This window comes from Sebastes fasciatus, chromosome 17 (assembly GCF_043250625.1).
Source record: "Sebastes fasciatus isolate fSebFas1 chromosome 17, fSebFas1.pri, whole genome shotgun sequence".
Classification (NCBI taxonomy): Eukaryota; Metazoa; Chordata; class Actinopteri; order Perciformes; family Sebastidae; genus Sebastes; species Sebastes fasciatus.
Genome location: NC_133811.1, coordinates 15,995,814 through 16,014,674, shown reverse-complemented (window position 1 = coordinate 16,014,674; position 18,861 = coordinate 15,995,814). Strand labels below are relative to the sequence as shown.

At 41.5% G+C, this 18,861-nt stretch overlaps 2 protein-coding genes across 8 annotated transcripts in view; one reads left to right on the top strand and one right to left on the bottom strand.

Annotated features, from left to right (window-relative positions):
• The window catches only part of ctnnal1 (catenin (cadherin-associated protein), alpha-like 1), a 57,917-nt gene extending 45,580 nt beyond the window's left edge, over positions 1–12,337 (top strand). For 2 of the 4 annotated variants that reach the window (XM_074612331.1, XM_074612332.1), the window contains exons 8-19: positions 1,446–1,532; positions 1,843–2,001; positions 2,768–2,860; positions 5,361–5,511; positions 6,480–6,517; positions 6,608–6,658; positions 6,994–7,148; positions 7,480–7,528; positions 8,115–8,171; positions 9,469–9,588; positions 10,237–10,320; positions 10,718–12,337. In XM_074612331.1, coding sequence (XP_074468432.1) covers positions 1,446–1,532; positions 1,843–2,001; positions 2,768–2,860; positions 5,361–5,511; positions 6,480–6,517; positions 6,608–6,658; positions 6,994–7,148; positions 7,480–7,528; positions 8,115–8,171; positions 9,469–9,588; positions 10,237–10,320; positions 10,718–10,888 — 1,215 coding nt within the window. In that variant the 3' untranslated portion in view covers positions 10,889–12,337. Of the gene's footprint in view, positions 1–1,445; positions 1,533–1,842; positions 2,002–2,767; positions 2,861–5,360; positions 5,512–6,479; positions 6,518–6,607; positions 6,659–6,993; positions 7,149–7,479; positions 7,529–8,114; positions 8,172–9,142; positions 9,315–9,468; positions 9,589–10,236; positions 10,321–10,717 lie in introns of those variants that run through there. The other 2 variants (XM_074612333.1, XM_074612335.1) reach the window with 2 other exon arrangements.
• On the bottom strand, positions 10,535–17,085 carry abitram (actin binding transcription modulator). 4 transcript variants are annotated; one of them, XM_074612338.1, is made up of 8 exons: positions 16,937–17,085; positions 14,973–15,126; positions 14,794–14,845; positions 13,397–13,526; positions 13,191–13,267; positions 13,036–13,105; positions 12,629–12,797; positions 10,535–10,873 (listed from the first exon to the last, which is right to left on the bottom strand). In XM_074612338.1, exons 2-7 carry the CDS (start codon positions 15,052–15,054, stop codon positions 12,660–12,662), a joined length of 549 nt encoding a protein of 182 aa, XP_074468439.1. In that variant the 5' UTR covers positions 15,055–15,126; positions 16,937–17,085; the 3' UTR covers positions 10,535–10,873; positions 12,629–12,659. The 4 variants fall into 4 exon arrangements, with proteins under 4 accessions (XP_074468439.1, XP_074468437.1, XP_074468440.1 ...); XM_074612336.1 differs by lacking the exon at positions 10,535–10,873 and having other exon boundaries at positions 12,327–12,797; XM_074612339.1 differs by lacking the exons at positions 10,535–10,873; positions 14,973–15,126 and having other exon boundaries at positions 12,327–12,797; positions 16,937–17,014.
• Positions 17,086–18,861: the final 1,776 nt, after the last annotated feature.

The following is an 18,861-nucleotide window of genomic DNA, read 5'->3' as shown; positions in this document are numbered from 1 at the left end:
GCAAGACAGAGTCATCCAAGCAAAGTTAGTTGGATTACTGTTGTTAGTTTGAGGGATGATGGAGAGTTGGTGAGGTTATACACTAGATTTAATATTTAATATCTTGTGTGTGCCTTTTTTTATACTGCAGGCAGTGTCTGTTCAACACACACAGACCCACGCACATTAAGACTCCCTCCCCGACTCACCCAGTCATTCTTTTTGCCCGCTCACTCTTCTTTTCATACATCCCTCCTGGAACAACGGAGCGTGATAACTAACCTGAATAACCACTTTCATCGAGGCTCGTTCAGCCGAGAGAGAAACATCACGCAGTGTTCAGTTTCTCGCTGCTATTCAGCAGCAGAGTCTCCTTGGCCTTCGAAAATTGATGGACTTACGAAACACAAGTCGTTATGTTTCAGCTTCTCATTGTAAAGTTTTTTTTTTTTCAGTGGGTTCAGAGTAGACAGAGAGACTGCTGCCACATAATTGTACAGTAGTGCCTCATCTAGTCTCTGCAATCGAAGGTCATCTGGAGAACTGAAAAGACCAGTGATGTTTTGAAATTGCCGAGAGCGCTTCTGAATGTGTGGGGGTTCTGCACCAATTTGTGGTTTTGATTCTTATTGTGGAAATTTTAGTAGAATATATAGTTTTAATGCCAATTGGAGCTGAGGGTCTGAAAGTATAAATTGTAATAATTGGTTTTAATCATTACAGTTTGATTACACAAAATTGCATATATAAATGCCCAACGTTTTTGGCATATTCAGACTATAGACTATATTTTAAAATGGACAACACGTCTCCACTTCCTCCCACTGTACAGAAATGAAGCCAAAATATCCCGACACAGGATCTTCAATCTTGAGTTTTTGCTGTCATTTGGAGCCAGAGTCTGCACAGTAGTGATCGGGCGGTGGAGCCACGACATTGAGGTCACCCGCCCGAACCAATTGCGAACCGAGCACGGCCGCAGCTTGTTAGCGAGAGAGACTCTGAGCTGTCAATCATGACGTTTCTCCCCTTTTTTATAGCATCAATTAACTAATTTAAAAAAAACGTATCAGAAAAAACTACCTAAAATGACAGAAACCATCTTTGGGAAAAATTATTTTACCTGTACTTTGACTTTTTAGTTTGGCCCATGTCCCATCCGCTAACATGGAGTGGGCGGGACTTATGACCTATACTGCAGCCAGCCACCAGGGGGCGATCGAGATGTTTTGGCTTCACTTTTGGGGAGCTGTCATGTCGTCCATCTTTCTATATAGTCTATGATTCAGAGCATAATAGGTCACAAATGTAATTGGAAAGTCAAAAACCACGCTCTTAAGACCCAAAGTTAATTTTCCAACCCAGTCATTTTCTATTGCCATACTCTTCCAAGGTAATAATGTAGGTTTGTGTGTTGGGTCTCATGTTTTTATTCCCCTCTTCCTCTCTCTGTCTCACTGGAGCAGCAGTCTGTCCATGCCAAAGAAGCCACAGAGGACATGGAGGTGGCCATCCTGAAGACATGCCAGAGCGTCAGTGACCTCCGACGTGAGGTGAGCAGCAGTCTGTCTCATCTCGGCACGTCTGCCCTCTGAGTCTGAATCCAGAGAGACACAGACATGACAGGGATGTGTCTCTCTGTAGCTGGTTTCCCACTTTCCTTTTTCACATCACTCTTCAGCTTTTCTGCCGTCTCTCTGTCAACTTAACTATGTCACTGCTCCTCTTCTTTTTTTCCTTGCTCCCTCAAAATCCACCCTCATTCATGCCTCTCACTCATCTTTCTTTTTCTAGTGTGTTCGCCCGCCTCCATTACTCCCTCCTCTTGTTATTCTGCAGTTTAATCTGTGATTCCTCTTCCAGCTCCATAAGGTGGCAGTCGTTCGTGCCACTGACTTGCTCAAAGTTCACGGCGAGCAGTTGCCTCTGCGGGCTCTCAAAGCTGCAGGCGCCGAGGGGAACCTGGAGGCAGTGGCGGAGTATTCGCGCACGCTCACCGAGCAGAAGGAGCAGCTGGTGGAGGTAGGCGGGGGGCAGGGGCGAAGGGAGCAGGGAGACTGGTAAAAAAAATACACCAGTGGAAATTTTTAGTGAAGTTTAGATTTGACTTCTTTCATACACATCTACCTTCTTAGGCAAAATAGCGAACTTTTTGGTGATAAACTAGTTCGCCATGAGTTACAAAGCTGCTAAAAACACATCGAAATTGCTGTGCAAGTAAACACATGCAGCTTGAAATGAATGGAATTGAAGACCGCACTGTTAAATCCTCAACCAAATGAAAGTCAATATGCGGCTTTGTTATGCAAACACTGAGCAGAAAAATGCCATGCAGGCTTTGTCATGTCTTTGTTAGTGGCCCTAACAAACAGAACACACAGTATAGTTTGAAAAGAGACATTGTGTAAGAGTAAGGTACTCTTTTTTTGGAAAGTAATAAGACCTTTCTTAACAATGCAGCTTCAGTTTCCACGCACACTAAAGAACAGCTAAAACACCATTAAAGTTTCATGCTGAAACAACAAATGAAAAACATACATTTCAAAAAAAATGTTTGTTTAGTCAACATCAATGCACCTTAAGTCAAGTAACCAGAAAAAAATAACAATGCAGTGATAAGGTTACTGCATAAACCGCTAAATACTTACTGTGATACATTAAGTATGATCACCTATGATGTGTTTTTGCCAGTGAGAGTTACATTGGTAGCAAAGTACCATATGTGCATATAGAGCACATTTGAACATTTATCCTTTTCCTGCAAACGATCATGTGTCTCTGTCTCCAGACGTGTCGGCTGCTGTGCCATGTGTCAGGGACAGAGCCTCTGGAGATTACCTGTATACACGCTGAGGAGACCTTCCATGTCATTGGTCCACAGGTAACATTAACCCTTCAAACATTTTGACATTTTCTGCATGCATTTTAGTTTTTGTTAGTTTGATATTAGACCACATTGACTGGCAGCAAACCGGGGAGACAGGATCTAGACTGATCCTGATTTCATTCCATTCACCACCTTTATTGCATGTCAATAAAGTCAAACCGGTCACACAGGGGTCTGGTAGTGAAATCAAACCTGATTAATACTCTACTTAGACGCAGTGAGGAGGGAAAATAGACAAATGACCTCACATCGTCTCCTCAGTCTACCTCCAACACCTGAGAACATGCTGTCCACCTCGTCCCCATATCCCACATCTAATTATGTTTGCTCTTGGAAACCATCCACGCCAGTAATTATCCAGCAATGTTGAATGTTCCCGTCCCGCGGTGCGAATGTCAGGCCCCGCGTGACTCTGCAGCACTCCCAGTTCAAAGGTCAACCAATCAATAACGCTGCAGTACGGGGCGGCGGTGGTGATATGTCTCCATGTCTGCCCAAAGTAATAGAGGGGTGGCCCAGAGGGTAATTGGCTATTAAATACTACACTGTAGGGGATGGGCGTGGGGTGTGTGTGTGTATGTGTGTGTATGTGTGTGTGCGCTCCCACACGCTTTTGTGTGTGTGTTTCTTTTTCTATATTTTTGTACTTGTCAAATGTAGTTGAAACCAGACTTTATTGCAGATATTATAAATTGTTACATGTGTTGTCTGACATATTGCATCAGAGATGTGCTGAGCTATATTACATGTCAACCTTAATCCTTTTATTTTGTAAAACACAAGGTTGATGATAAAGCCTCATTAAAGGCCCAATCTTTTTAATCCTTTTGACCATAAACATAAACTTAACTGGTGTAAACAAGCTGTAACCTTAGTTACCGTACACATTATTTTTAGGGTTACGTTAATGACTTCGGTGTGTCTGACAAATTTATACTGTGTAGTTAAGCTGTACGATAAATTACTATGATAGATTATATATTTTTAGTTGGAATACATTTTATTATTATTACACCGAAAGCTATTATTTCATTATAATTTACAGCACTATTAATATCATTGTTTATGTGTAACATTTAGGTTGCTTCCCCTGGGTAACTTTATTTCCACCTGCCTTTGTTTTACGGAGGCCAGTTGTGAGTGTAATGAGTGCAGCAGTAGAATCGAGGCTCTGATGTGAACCCAGAGAGACTGATGTCGGTGTTTTACTGTCTTGCCATGTTGGTGTTGATTAAAGATTATCGTATTCCAAGAGGACCGTAGCTCACTTATATAACCCACAGCCCAGAGAGATGGGAGAAAGCTTTGGCATTGTTAAAACATGAATATGCGGTGTGCACGATTTGGCGTCATCTAGCAGGGAGTTTGCATTTTGCAACCAACTGAAATTCCTCTCGTGTGCCAAGCATTTAGGTGAACTACGGTGGCCGACGCGAAAATGTGAAAATGCAAATGTCCCTCTCTAGAGCCAGTGTTTGGTTTGTCCGTTCTGGGCTACTGTAGAAACGGCGGCCGGCTCTGTGAAGATGAACCGTTTTGTATGTAGATATGAACGGCTCATTCTAAGGTAACGAAAACACAACAATTCGTATTTTCAGGTGATTATACACTAATGAAAACATAGTTATTGTATTCCATTCATGCCAATAGATCCCCCTAAATGCCACATAATGTTCCTTAAATGACCTGGTTTACTTATTGTCGAGTGTTAGTTCCATAGACTGTATATAAGAAGTGGATGTAGTCACCGTGACATCACCCATTGGTTTGTGGACTGCCGTTTTGAAGCCTTAAGTTTGGCATTATGGCCGTCGCGATCTTGTTTTTTTGCAACCAGACTTGACACGAGAGGGTGGAGCTAAGTACAACCGAATGCTAAATAAGGCATTTTTAGGAGACGAAAAAAGGTTATAATTAACTTCAATGAACTAAAAACACACTGTGAAAGGGTTAAAGTTGTAAGACGAAAACACAAACAACTTCCAGACCAGACAACGCCGTGGTAGCGACCTGTCAATCCCAAGGTAGCCACACCCTAAAGCATCCCCTGCTTTATGGTCTATTTGACTCTAAATGGGACCATAATTTACTAAATGAACATCATGCTGTATTGAAGAAGACTTGAAACTAGCGATTGAGATCATAAACTCATGTTTACAATGTTTACTGAGGTAATAAATCAAGTGAGAAGTAGGCTCAATTTCTCATAGACTTCTATACAATCAGACTTCTTTTTGCAACCAGTGGAGGCGACCCCTGCTGGCTATTAGAAAGAATGCAGGTTTAAGGCACTTCCGCAGGTTGCCCACTGGTTAGTTCCTTTATTAAAGAACAGTTTGAAAGGGATAGCAGCTTCCAATCTTGTGTTTTAAATTTCAAAGAATTGCATCACATTTTGTTCCTCTGTCTTTTGCTGTACTTGCTTAGTTTCTCTCCGTGGTTACAGACCAACTTATTACTTGAATATAACTTTTCTCTTCACACTCCCACTCAGATCATCTCGGCAGCCCAGACACTGGCCCTCCACCCTTCCAGCAAGATCGCTAAGGAGAACCTGGAGGTGTTCTGCGAGGCCTGGGAGTCACAGCTCTGCGACATGGCCCTGCTGCTCAGAGAGATCAACGACGTCTTTGAAGGCAGGCGAGGTACTTGTGTGTATTTGGGTGGGTCAGGAGCACATACGGTACATGAGGATCAGAGAGTCTTTGAGGAAGAGTGGGAACCAGACGCGAATACAGGCAAACAGTCATTGGCATATTAGCCTTAAAGAATGAAACTCTCTGATAAAACCTTGGTGAATCATTTTGCCCCTGAACACTTCAATAGCCTTAATGAATGTCAAAGCAAAGCATGCACATATCTTTTAGAAATGTATCATCATAGACTGTGGGAAGCATTTTATAAAAGGAACAACGTCAATGCCATTAAACACCCATGCATTCATTCCTCCTCTGTACTGTCTCTCTCTATTCATTATTGTGCCAGTTACCTGAAGTGTCTAAATCAGTTGTTTGTGTCTTCACTGACAGGCCCGTGTGACTGTGTGTATATTTGCATCTACTATACTATTTCTCCATGTACACACAGATCTACGTTTGTGCTTTCACACACTGTAAGCCTGAGAAATCTCAAAGACAGGTTAAAGATGTTACGGCATATTTCCAAGACGTGGTCGCCTTCCAGAAAAGTGACTTCCACATAAAACGCAGTAAATATTTTTTGAAGTGCTGCTCAGCGGGTGAGAGGATCACATCCATCACACGTTCGTATTCCCATGAAGCCAAAACGCTGTGTTAAAAGTGTTATATATTGACACTGTGGAGAGATTTGCTTTTATTATTTTCTTGTAATCACGACGGTAGAGTTTATCGTCCCTGTAAGTCGATTGAAACGAACCACGCTGCTCGTGTTTATGATTGGGGAGATAAAAATGTGTCAAGGGTGATAAAAGCAAAACAATTTCAGCACCATAATTACTGAATAACCATAATTGCCACCCTGATTGTCTGTGTCAATATCTACACGCAGTTATTCAAAGAGAAATATAACGTGATTATTTTATGTTTTTGTTTACTATGTGTTCAGATAATCACGGTAACTTTTCTTCTCCTAGGAGACAAAAGATCTTATTTGTCACTTCCCAGACCCGGGGTGAGTATCATCACCATCCATCCTCATGAATATTCCATTGAATCCGATGGTTTGTAATCCTCTGATTGATGCAACTCTCTTTTCCCACAGAAACACTCAGCTAACTTGAAGACTGCCAAGGCTGTCAAGTTGGATGCAGAGGTATAAAGCGTACACCATAAACTCCTCTGGCTTTTCAGCACAATACATCACGACACGTCTCGCGCCGCCTTCTGACAGCAGCATATTCATCTCCCGGAAACTTTGTGTCACTTGCTTGAAGAATTGATGGCGTTCGTATGCTAATAGGCTGCGATTCCGCTGGGCCGGCGGTTTTTCCCACACGCTGCATCACCACAGGAAGCGGGATTATGCTGATTATAGAACTTATTATGGTGTTAACAAATGAAAATAACCCTGGTTTGCTAATATCGATTTTTTAAAATGACATCCATCATATTTCCGTGTGTCTTTTTTTTTTTCCTGTGTGCGTGCAGGAGCAGACGAGCATGGCCAAGCTGGGTCTGGAGCTCCGTCTGCTGTCGTCAGACGTGGACACGGAGGTGGAGAAATGGGAGGAGCAGGAGCACGACATCGTCCGACAGAGCCAGAGCCTGGCCAGCATGGCCTACAACATGTACCTGTTCACCAGGTGACTGAACGGCACCACACACGCTCCGATTGAACATGTCGCATTCGTTTCAAAGCTCAATACTGTAAAGCCTCTTAAGCATCCACATGAATCTCTTTAGGGGCTTACTGTTAATGAGATTCTGGAGCTCCCAGCTATCGATATTCACCAGGCGTAGTTAGAGGCGCTGACAAAAGTTGACGCGACTATGACTCATTCTGATAATAAAATCGTTTTGATTCATCGAAGTCACAGTTTTTGTTGATCGCTGTGGATGTATTTTGCCCTCATCCATCTCTCTCATCCATGTTTCCTCTCCTCATTTTCTGTGTTTCCCATATTGATTCCTCAGAGGGGAGGGGCTGCTGAAAACAACACTAGACCTTTTTCATCAAGCTGAGGTATGTGCGTCCACATCCGCTAATCTCTCCTTCTCTCCACCTTCTGTTCTTTTTTCCCTTCCTGTTTTATCGAAGTTGCAAATGAATGCATCTGTTGTTTCATTAAACCACAGACGTACTGTGGCTGTGAGATCAATAGATTAGTAAATGCCGGGCACCCCTTCATTCACTTCCCTCTCGCATCTGATACTAGCAGGACTTATCATTATGATGGAAATATAGTGCTGTGTGTCGGACACGCCAGGCGATAACAAACAAGGTTGCACGGAGGAGTGTTTCTATTGAATTGGGATCGTTGCCAATAATGTGCAGCAGTTTGTAGATCAGGGCCCCCAAAATGTCAGCCATGATTTATTCCATTTGGGGGCGAGCGAGGGAGATAAGAGGAAGAGGAACGAGAGGGGAAGGAGACGGGAAGGCATGCTGATAAGGAGAGCCGAGAAAAAGTTAAATCGCATAATATTTACCAACTGTGCGTTTTTGACTATCGAACGGCATCCAGGTTGAAGTTAAAAGAATTATAGTTTTGCTTGTATTTGTGTAAGTTTTTTGATTTTTGTTCTTTTTTTCCTGACTCATTGTTAAGGTTCTCTCTGAAGAGGGACTCCAGCTGTGCTCATCTCTCCGCACTTTTTCCACTCAGGTAAATACCAATGCAATAAATCTCTCTCTCTCTCTTGAACACACACGCACACACACAATTTAAGGCTGAATAAAAATAAAACCATTTCCAAATATTTTTTGCACATTAAGCACTCTATAAAAATAAATCTATATGTTATATAAAATAAATGAGACTTTTTTTGTAAAAGAAGCAATAAAATGAGTGCAGCAGGATATTAAAAAAAAAAAAGAATGAAGAAAGATATAAGTTCTTGCTTCTCTGGTGGTATCTGACAATAGTATAGTGATATGAAGCTAAAAATAAAGCCAAAGAGAAAAGAAAACTTGAGCTGCGAAACTCATCTGTATGCAGAAACACACACTGGCACCTGTGTCCCCCACCCACGTCACGCCTCTCACACACATACACACCCGTATCACCCATTCTGGCATGCCACGGTGCCAGGTCTGCCTTATAAATCATACAGCGAGAGCAGGAAATTAAGGCTGTCACACACTTTCGCCGTCTTCTCTTCCATCCCCCGAGTTGAGATCCAGCAAACAAACGTAGCCTCGGTGCCTTCCTTCCTCTTGCCCTCCACCAACTTCTTCCACAGGTCCTCCAAGTGTAATTAAATGGCTCATTTTGACAGCCGTTAACGACCGCCATTTGTCACCGCTGCGTCTATGTATGTGCGGAAGGGGACGAGGGTGGGGGAGTTGACTGTGACCGCACAGGGCTAATTCATAATCAGGAGGCCCGGCTCTTCAGCTTGCCTCACGCTTTCTGATTAATTATATCAAACAAACTGGTGCTAATGGAGTCCCTCTGTCTCATCACCCTCCACTCCCACAGTTCTTTGCCACCAAAACACACTTGTAGCACACCTGCCCTCATTGAAATTATGAGGCTATTTATGCAAAATAGCTTGAGCATTTGTAATTGAAGTTTTATGTGCTTTTGTCAGTCATGAGTAGTACCACGCGGAATGAAAGAGCTTGTGTTTTTAGGTCGCCGGTGGCATGTAAGTGAAGTAGATTGATGGCCCCCGTGACTGAGACTGAGGGATTAACCCAGCTGGATAACAGACTTAAGCAGTAGATCATGACCTGGCTGTTGCTGCTGATGGATTACATCGAACTATACTAAATTTGTATTTATTTCACCCTCCTTTTTTTAGCTTTTTGTGATTTTGCTTTTGAACAAGAGCACTATAAATCCAGTCCAGTACGTCTATCAATGTGTGTACATATAAACCCAGTCTCCCTGGAATAAACCATCATAAACCATTTCTGCTGCCCTGAAAGACATCTCTTCCTCTTTCTGTGTGTTCCAGCTGGTTGATGAGGAAAAGTCTGCGGTGACGACAGAGATGGAGAAACTGGTGGCGTCATGCCAGCAGCTGCAGATGGGGGCCAAGACTCCTGTACAAGGCAAGACTGCCACCTTCCAGAAGGTACTCATACTACGCTTGTGTGTCTTTTTTTGTTGGTTTGTGTGTACACTTTTTTTTTTGTTTATGCCCCGAGGCTGTTTATTTGAGTAGACATCAAATTAGTAACATCACACACACAGTGTGCAGACTGTAGTTTTTGTTCTTAAAAGGGATAATTAGCTTCAAAAAGCATCAAAACTAAATGCCCAACAACAGACGGGCATCAGTGAAGCACCGAGCACACAATAGAGCATGACTAACTGGGTTACTTCATTACTGGCTACGGCGTAATATTTGAGTGATCTGCGAGTAACACCATTATCGAACACAGGGCGCTGGATTAATGAATGTCTGTGAGGAATTAATGAGCTTCTTGGGCCGCCTTAGGTCACCTTGTAATAAAGGCGAAGGACGGGATGAAGAATAGCGTGTCCTCTGCCGATTAATGAGCATCTCTTTGATGTATATTGGCTCCCATCTCGCTGCCTCTTCATCCTGATGTTCACTTCATCATTCGTCACTAATGGGAGAGTGTGTGTCTGTCTCTGAACAGGAAATGTTACATGCTGATGTGTGGCTGTTGGGTTGAAGTGTTTGTACGTTCTTCAATGTGCATCAATGCTACCCCTCTTAAACTAGTTCTTTATAACTGTATGTCTTTGTCTCTAGGTGGACTCGTCCATTCAGACAACCAGAGGTGTCTTGACTGTGGTCCTCTCCCTCCTCCCGTTCTGCAACAAGCTCAACAGAAAGGTGATTAAACAAGACTCGTGACTGAATGACCGGCACGTGTAGTAGCTTTGCTCACACAAATGTCTAATAGGATAAAATGATGAGGTGATGACATTTTGGATGGACATGGATGTAAACTGAAACTTGACTGGTTGGCAGAGACATACAACCGCAAGGCGGTAATTAATTCACCAAGTCCTCTAGGTGACTTTTCTTGATTAACCACTGATCTCTGTTGGGGTTTTTATGTTGTTTTTTATTTGCACATGTATAAAACAGCATAAAACCAGATAACAGAAATAAAATAATTGTTACAGGAGAGGTCAAAACATTCAAAAGATGGCAAGCTCTTGATTTTTTTCTTAATTTTTAACCACATTTCCCTTCATTTCCTCTCCATGTTGTGTCCCATTTGCAGTACAAGTCAGAGAGGAGTAGCCTGGGTTCTCCACAGGACTGGAGAGAGAGGCAGGATGCGCCCACACCTGTCAAAGAGGAGGGTGCGCTCAACAGCAAGAACAGCAACGGCTTCGGTGTAAAATCCTTGGAGCAGCACATGGCCGGTCTCAACATCCTGGAGAGCAAATAATCCAGGGAAACAATCACCTCCTTTATCCACTATTCTCCGTTGGAGCAGCACATAGCCAACTTCAGATATCTGGAGAACATGTAATCCAGGAAATACTTCACTCCCCTCATCCTCATGCACCCACCAGAGAGTGGGCTAGAGCAGTGTATGTGGTGAAGATGGTTGCCTCGGGTCAGTCAGTTTGTATTTGCTGTCTGCATGATAAAGTGTAAGGTTTACAGAGGAAAAAGAAAGATCTATGCTGGTTTTGCCCAGGGGCAGTTTTAACCCAGGATAGCACCAGTTCCACCCCAGTCCACAAGATGGAGACAATCAGCCAACACTACGACTTTGCCATTTGCAGTGAGCCTCTTTAAAAGAGACACAAACCTGATTTTGGAGTCACTTTTATCACTTCTCTGGAGTTGATAAACTGATCAGAAATCAGGGAAAGAACTCCTCTTAATGCTCAGCCATACATCTGTCTTCACTATGTGCCTCTGTGTAACAAGCCTATTTGCTTTGTGGTGTACTGTAAACGTGTTGCACATGTTAGCCAAATGGGGCTGAAAAAAACCCACCATGCATGATGCCATCATCACCAAACCCTTGTGTTTGAGTCTCTTATGGTCAATGTGTCATAGGTTTGTAATGTTAACACTGTAATATTAGACATAGTGGTACAATTTTTTGTCCTTGATCACTGGTATTCTATTCATCTCACTTGGATAAATAAGTATTTTAAAAAAAGTCAACCACGCCATATGATTAATGACTACTTTCCATACAGTTTGCCATGGGATGTTAGCCATGTTAATAACAAAATCACTATTTTAATGCCAAATATGATTGTCATCATAAAGATGCTATGATCTTCAGCTTGCTACTAGTGTGAAATATAAAGCTCTTACACCTCCAGTGCACATCACTGAAGACTTGATTTGATTTAGGCCTGGTCTCGCCAAAAAGTCAGTTTATCACTAAGACGCTTTTGGGCTGTCAGGACCTTACTTTATGCTGTCCTGTTATTAAATCATATTGTGTGTATAATTATACGGACATTTTTTAATTAATTCTGAACTGGCACCGGTGTCAAATGGAGCCTTGAAGTGTACTTGTTATGAAGACTATCGTGAAGCTGCCGTGTAGGCCAATATGTAAATGGTATATGGTATCTATAATATGGTACTTGAAGCATAGATTTATAAATATATATATATACACAGTATGTATCTTAAGGTAAGGACTTTGGTACTAGGTGAGAGGTGAGATAATGACTGAGATGAATAACATACATTAAGCTTTAGAGATGCTTTGTACAGTGTGAGAGCAGCTAAGGATGCTGGGTATTGTAGTGGCACTACAGATGTGAAGAAATCATAGATCTAGTTTTGGACCATCTATTCTTTTGACAATTGAAAGGTTAATAAAAGTGACACATAAAAAAAAATAAACAATATTTTTCTTAAACCTTTGCTGGTTGCATTTATTGACATTCTAGAAAAATAATTCAAACTGAATATTACTTGGGGGGGTATTAAACAAACCGGCTTCAAGTAATTTGCCATGCTTTCCTCTATTTCCTTATTTTTCAAATTAGAAAAAAAAACAAAAAACAGAACTTCCTGAAACCTCCCTCAATTTCTGAAATGATGAAAAACAACGTATAAGTATAGAGGCACAGCTTGCATTATTTGCAATAGTCCCTTTGAAGTGACCACACACACAAGTGTCACTTTCGAGGATCAGTCTTAACCCAACCTGGTGGGAGAGGCAAGAACGTGGAGTTCCGTCATGATGGTTGAGATTGGGCGACAGTACGTTTGGAGACGACGCTCTCGAACTCCTCTCTGCTCAGAAGATTCTCCGTTATGCTCTTGCTCTCCTCAAACTTTGGCAAGATGACAGCGATGTATCCTTCAGTGGATGGCTGTTCAGATTTGACAGACAAAGCGTTATTAAAACATTTGTTTTGACAAGATTAGATGAAACTTCAACGATTGAGGTAGAGAAACTTTTTTATTTTTAAATTAATAAAAAAGTATATCCCAACTCAAGTGGGCATTTAATTATTTGAAATAGACATGATTCAATTCACAGAAGGATGGACATGGTAATGGTATCCATACGTGCGTGTGATAATGTTAACAGTGTAAAAAATAATATACCTTTTCCAGCAAGAGAGAAGGTCTTTCTAAAATACTCTCATTGACCTCGAGGAGACGACCCCGGATGCAGCTGAAAGGAGGATAGATCTGTGTGACTGATCACGACATACAAGCATGTTGGAACATATGCCTAACAAAACAAACTATTATCTCACCTGTAGATTGTGTATTCAGTTTCATCTGTGCATGTTATCCTACACAGAGGTGCGAAATCAGTAAGGAACTGACCCCCCTATAACGGGAAAGAATGATTGAGAGGTATTTAAGGACAAGCTGAAAAAACAATATGAAGTAGTAAAGCTTGAAATTTATGAACATAGAACAAAATCATCTGTAGCTTTCAGAATTGTTATGAATTTACCCGCTTGGACTTCCCAGACACTTTATTGTTCAGTCGACTGCAGCAATTACTGATCTGGTAATTGATGCTTTTGATTTCCCGCCCATTCTTAAGGATGGGGTGAGTCTCCGCTAAGGTGACGACACATAGTCTGCAGAGAAGAAACATAAATTCTAAAGCATGCCTTCAAAAACAATACCAAAACAATATGAGTGTATGTAAGTCACTTATATTAAGGGTGGATTAAATCAAAGTTAAAAACAGTGTGACAAAACTCTTTGAGGTAAATTAAAAAAAATGCACATTTTAATATGGAGTGTCAAACTTATAACATATTCAAATGGGGCTCAGGACGTAAAAAAGAAATACACTGACTGACCAGAAAAATAGAAAACCCTTTACACCAGCTATTCTCAACAACTGGGCCTCAGAGCGCCAGCTAGTGGGCCGCGGAGGTACTGACAAATGGTTATATTAACCTCTTCAAAATCCAACGGAGGCTATTCTGTTTTTCAGAGGTTGTAGCGGGCGGGTTTTAAAACTAGAGGAAGCATACTGGAATGATGTGAAACTAAAAATCCTAAGGAATCCATTGGTCCCAACCATGCCATGCTAGCTTTTCGGGAAGGAGGCTAAATAACACTTTTGGCAAGGAAAAACTGGCCTGGCCATTTTCGAAGGGGTCCCTTGACCTCTGACCTCAAGATATATGAATGAAAATGGGTTCTATGGGTACCCACAAGTCTCCCCTTTACAGACATTTGTCTCGGATGCAGTAACACAAAATGGAGCGATTTTTGATGTTGGAGACCCTGCACCAGTAAAAGCTCCAAAGCGTGTGGTGAGGAAATATGACCCTGAATACTTTGGTTCATAATGGCAGGCAGTGATGGGTGAGGGTAAGCTGTATATTTAAGTGGGTCATTACACCTGACGGTGGCATAACACATATTTATAACCCAGTTGGTCATTTATTTGGGAAGGTGGTCCTCGGAATTATTTTAACAATCAGACGTGGGCCTCAAGTTACAAAACATTGAGAACCGCTGCTTTACACTGTAATATGCACTCAACTTTCCTGTGATGATATCAGTGGCTAATACTGCTTTGAAGTGTACTTTGTGTTGTTGTTTTAATGGTTTGCATTAAATATTTATGGAAGGTGTTTATAATATTTTAGTTCACCCATAAACAATAGAAATCTCTATCAATATAATGTAATACTACCACAATAAAAGCCTCAAAACCAGATTGATACAGGACATAAAGTAGTGTCAACAAAACCTGGACAGTTCAGTAGTATTTGTCCCAAGTGTATACTTAATTACCAGTAATAAAAATGACTATTGGTTTTGTAATCATCCCCACCTGGTGTTGAGTAACTCTGTTTACTAACATTATAACATGAGTCCTGTTACCTGTTTGAGTGCTGCAGGATGCAGTGGTCCTCACATGGTTTCCCCTTCATATCTACAGAAAACACAATACACTGTGAATTAGATGCATCATGCTGAGTGATCATCACATCATGTAGTGTTCTCGCTAACACTACATTATCTACATTATCTACATTATTAACATTATTAACATTATTTACCGGCTCTGAACCATCGGGTGTAATATCGGTCGATGACTGAAGGCGCCGTCGCTTCGGTGTCTTTCTGCTCGTCGCAGTCCATCAGAAGGATTCACAGTAATAAAGGTTGTAGGAAGAGAAGTCCGCGTTCATTCACAGAAATGTGTTCACTACTCTGCATGAGGGGACAGGGAATGGTGTGACACTCACTGGGCGGTGCGTCCGTCAAATCAATCCGAAGCTTTTAAGAGCAAGAAATGGTTCCGGAGGTTCTTTCTGGTTTTGGGGGGGTTGTAGGTTTGGAAGCCCAAAGGAGACTTTATTAAAATGATAATGTAAACTTGAATATATATATAAATGTATTTATTATCATTATTATTAATTTTTAATTTACTTATCTTTTTGTGTTTTTGGTCCTTTTTTTGTGTATGTTTCGTTTATGTCTCTATCGGATTTAATTCATTTATATGTGTAAATGTAAGTGTTTATGAAATTAATTCTGCTCATTGTTTATACAATTATTTCTGTGATTTATTGGATTTTGTAGAGAATACCAATAAAAAGACTTTGAACTCAACTTGAATATAAAAATGTAATTCAATAGCATTGTAACTTTCCACGTATGTGTTATTTGAGTCAAAATGATAAATGCGATAATCCAACTTTCACTTTCATTTTCACATACTCGTATGGGCGTTCTATGACCATTTTAAAATGAAAATGGAAAAAGCTGTTTGACATTTAATTTTCAAAGTCGTACCCGCAACGTGGACAATATTCAAATGTTAATTCAAATTTCATATTATAGTAAGTCATAAAAAAAAGACATAAGTATGCCATAAAAGAGTGAAGATGAAGAGAAGAAGTTTCACTCTGTTATTTTTTGCACACAGTACACACAGGCACAAACAGGACCTACAGTATATACATGCATTAATGGAGAGATGTCAGCGCCCCAAGCCGTTAGGGGGGGGGGGGGGGGGGGGGGTTGGTGCCTTGCTCAAGGGCACCTCGGCAGTACCCAAGAAGTAAACTGTCATCTTTCCAGCTACCAGTTCACACGCAGTACTTGGTCCATGCGGGGACTTGAATCTGCGACCTTCCGGTTCCCAAGCCAAGTGCCTACGAACTGAGCTACTGCCGATAAAAAAATCTGTCAGCTGGTGCGAGGCGTAAAACGTGAAATGTGGGGTGAACTCCTATGTACCAGCGGAGCAGGCGACGGACTGTGACCGGGTTTATCTTCCGTATAATCTTGAATGGACTGACGAAGCACGGCACTAATTTGCAGGACCCTACTTCCACTCAAATTTGCATTTCTTTTTTCTGCATTACGAATGAAGTGGTCCGCCTTCCTTCAGTACAGATAGGACCCACTGCTCATACACTCCTTCTCTACCCGAGAAAGCTGCCCTATTTGTATGGGTACATCACTGTTCGGAGGCCCACGGAGCGGTTCGGGCGTTTCCTGAGAGATGCTAAACTCCACCCCCAATAAGGGTGAACGAGCTCTCTCTCTGTTTTAGTTCAGCAAGGATACCAATTCCTCGAGCGAGTCAGGAACGTTGTGGGAGGCTGTCTCATCTTTAACCTTCTCTGATAAGGCATGGATAAAGGTTGCCGTCAGGGCTTCCCTGTTCCATTCAGCAGCTAAGGTGCAGAATTCATTGGAGAACTTGGCTACACCGGTGGAGCCCTGACATAACCCAATAAGACGTTTAGCCACTTCCTGGCCGCTTATATCACGGTTAAAAACAGACAAGAGTCTGCTTCTCCCACAATGCCGTAACCCATGAAAGAGCCTTATCTGAGAGAAGTTGACTAAAGAAAAAGACACTGGCAGCAATGCCAGATTAAAACTGAGAGGCCTGGCCACCTAGACGTACTCCACTCTAACGGACTAAGCTCAAAGGGCAAACAGAAAACGGTGAGCGAATCATGCAGATAGGTTCACGTGGTAACTGAGGTTCTGCCGATTCACACACCCCTACACGGCTAGAACCAGCCATAGGGTGAAGCGCTCACTACCTCTCACAATGAGACAATGAGCCAGCATCTGAACACTGGAAACCAGGGGTAGATATAGGCTTCACACACCTGATCCTCATCAGTGACAATTAGGCTCCCACAGCTGCCTCTCCTCAGAGATAATTAACCCAACCAGCCTGGTGAGTGGTAGGGGCAAGTGTCCCGCACAATAGCAGGCTACAGGTAGCAGCCCCTGAGTGCAGTACAGTATATCTCTGAAACAGTACCCCTTGGGCTAGTGGCTTAACCATAGAAATAGATATATTAATTTAAAAATTGTATTTAACATTTTAATAATAATTGTCCACTGTACTGCGGGTTAAATCTTTGAAAATGAAATGTCAGATGCTGTTCTCATTTTCAAATTGTTAGAAAATTGCATTTTTCATTTTGACTTAAATAATGCTTGCATTAATGGAAAATCAGGTTACATTGTTTATATTATTTTCATTTTTACTCAAATAAAACACACATATGTGGGAAATGACAATGCTCTTGTGGAATTTAATTTTCAAGTTTACATTATCATTTCAATAAAGTCCCCTAAGGGCTTCCATACTGACACTTTAAAAAAGTACAGTACAATACATCAAAGTAAATCTTCCTCTGGTACAAAAATGTACTAACTGGTCATTTTCAAAAAATGGCAGCATAGATACATAGGGGAAGAATCGGATATCTGTCGATTAGACATGGTAGTGGTTTGACTGATCTAGCCACAGGTACTCTCATTTAAAATCACTAACAGTATCACCATATGAATAATTTAATTCTGAACTGATAGCGTTTAGCTGTAAAATGAGAAAGTTTGCTCCGGCTGGTGGGCGGTGCTTGGTACTTCCTGAACTGATCTCAACATAGCTGCCAGGTCACAAACTTTCTCATTTTACAGCTAAACTGTACATTACAAGATGTTTATGAAAACATTTGAGGCGAGAAATAGGCATTACAGTAACAGAATATTGATTCATATTTGATCAGCGCTGCCTAGTTTGACCGTTTGATCGGAGTTTGCGAGTGATTGACAGCTGCTCAGAGGCGACAGGCTCCAGCTTGGCTCTGATTGGTTGTTTTCCTCCGTGATGTCTTGCACTACTGTCAGGATATAGTGACCGATTTTTAAATCATATTTGTTCCAATTACTGTAGCTTTGAGGCCGCTCTTGCATTATTACTTGAATGTCTTGTAGAGGGGTGAAAAATCGAAAAAATCTTGAAAAAACAAACATGTGTTTGGACAAATAACCACAAACAGAGGTCAATAACTGCCCAAAGCAAATGTTTTGTACTTTACATTTTCATGTGGTCATGCTCATGTTGTTGTGTTGCTACCTGGGACACATTGTGAGAGCAATTGCTCACATTGCCCACTAGATGTCAGACTACAGCTAACAACTGCAGTATCCTCTATAGTCAATGGAATTTAACTCTACACATGCAAACTCCTCAGATGACATCAATGTTTATTCAAATGCAAATCCTCTGCACAATGTGGGTACATCTTCATATATTTAAACTATCTCCAGCAAAACATGTTGATACTTGATTAAGATGCATTTGCTCATGTGTAAACCAGTCAAACAATATAGTGCCACCTCACAGTGTCTGTGATCAACTGCTCAATTTCTGTAGATGAACTACGTGTCATTTTTTTTCCCACTTGGCTCTAATGACTCTCCCAGATGGCTGATAGACATTTATGTTGAGTCGACATATGGGTGAGTTATGCAATGCAGAGCTCTGAGAGAGAATGGGTGCAGGAATGAGGGACTGTTCCCCTCCCTGGATCTGTGAAATAGCCCCTCTCTGACCCATACCAATCACATACCAAACATATCTGGCTCCATGCGCTACTTGCACAATGCTTAGCGAACATTTTTCAG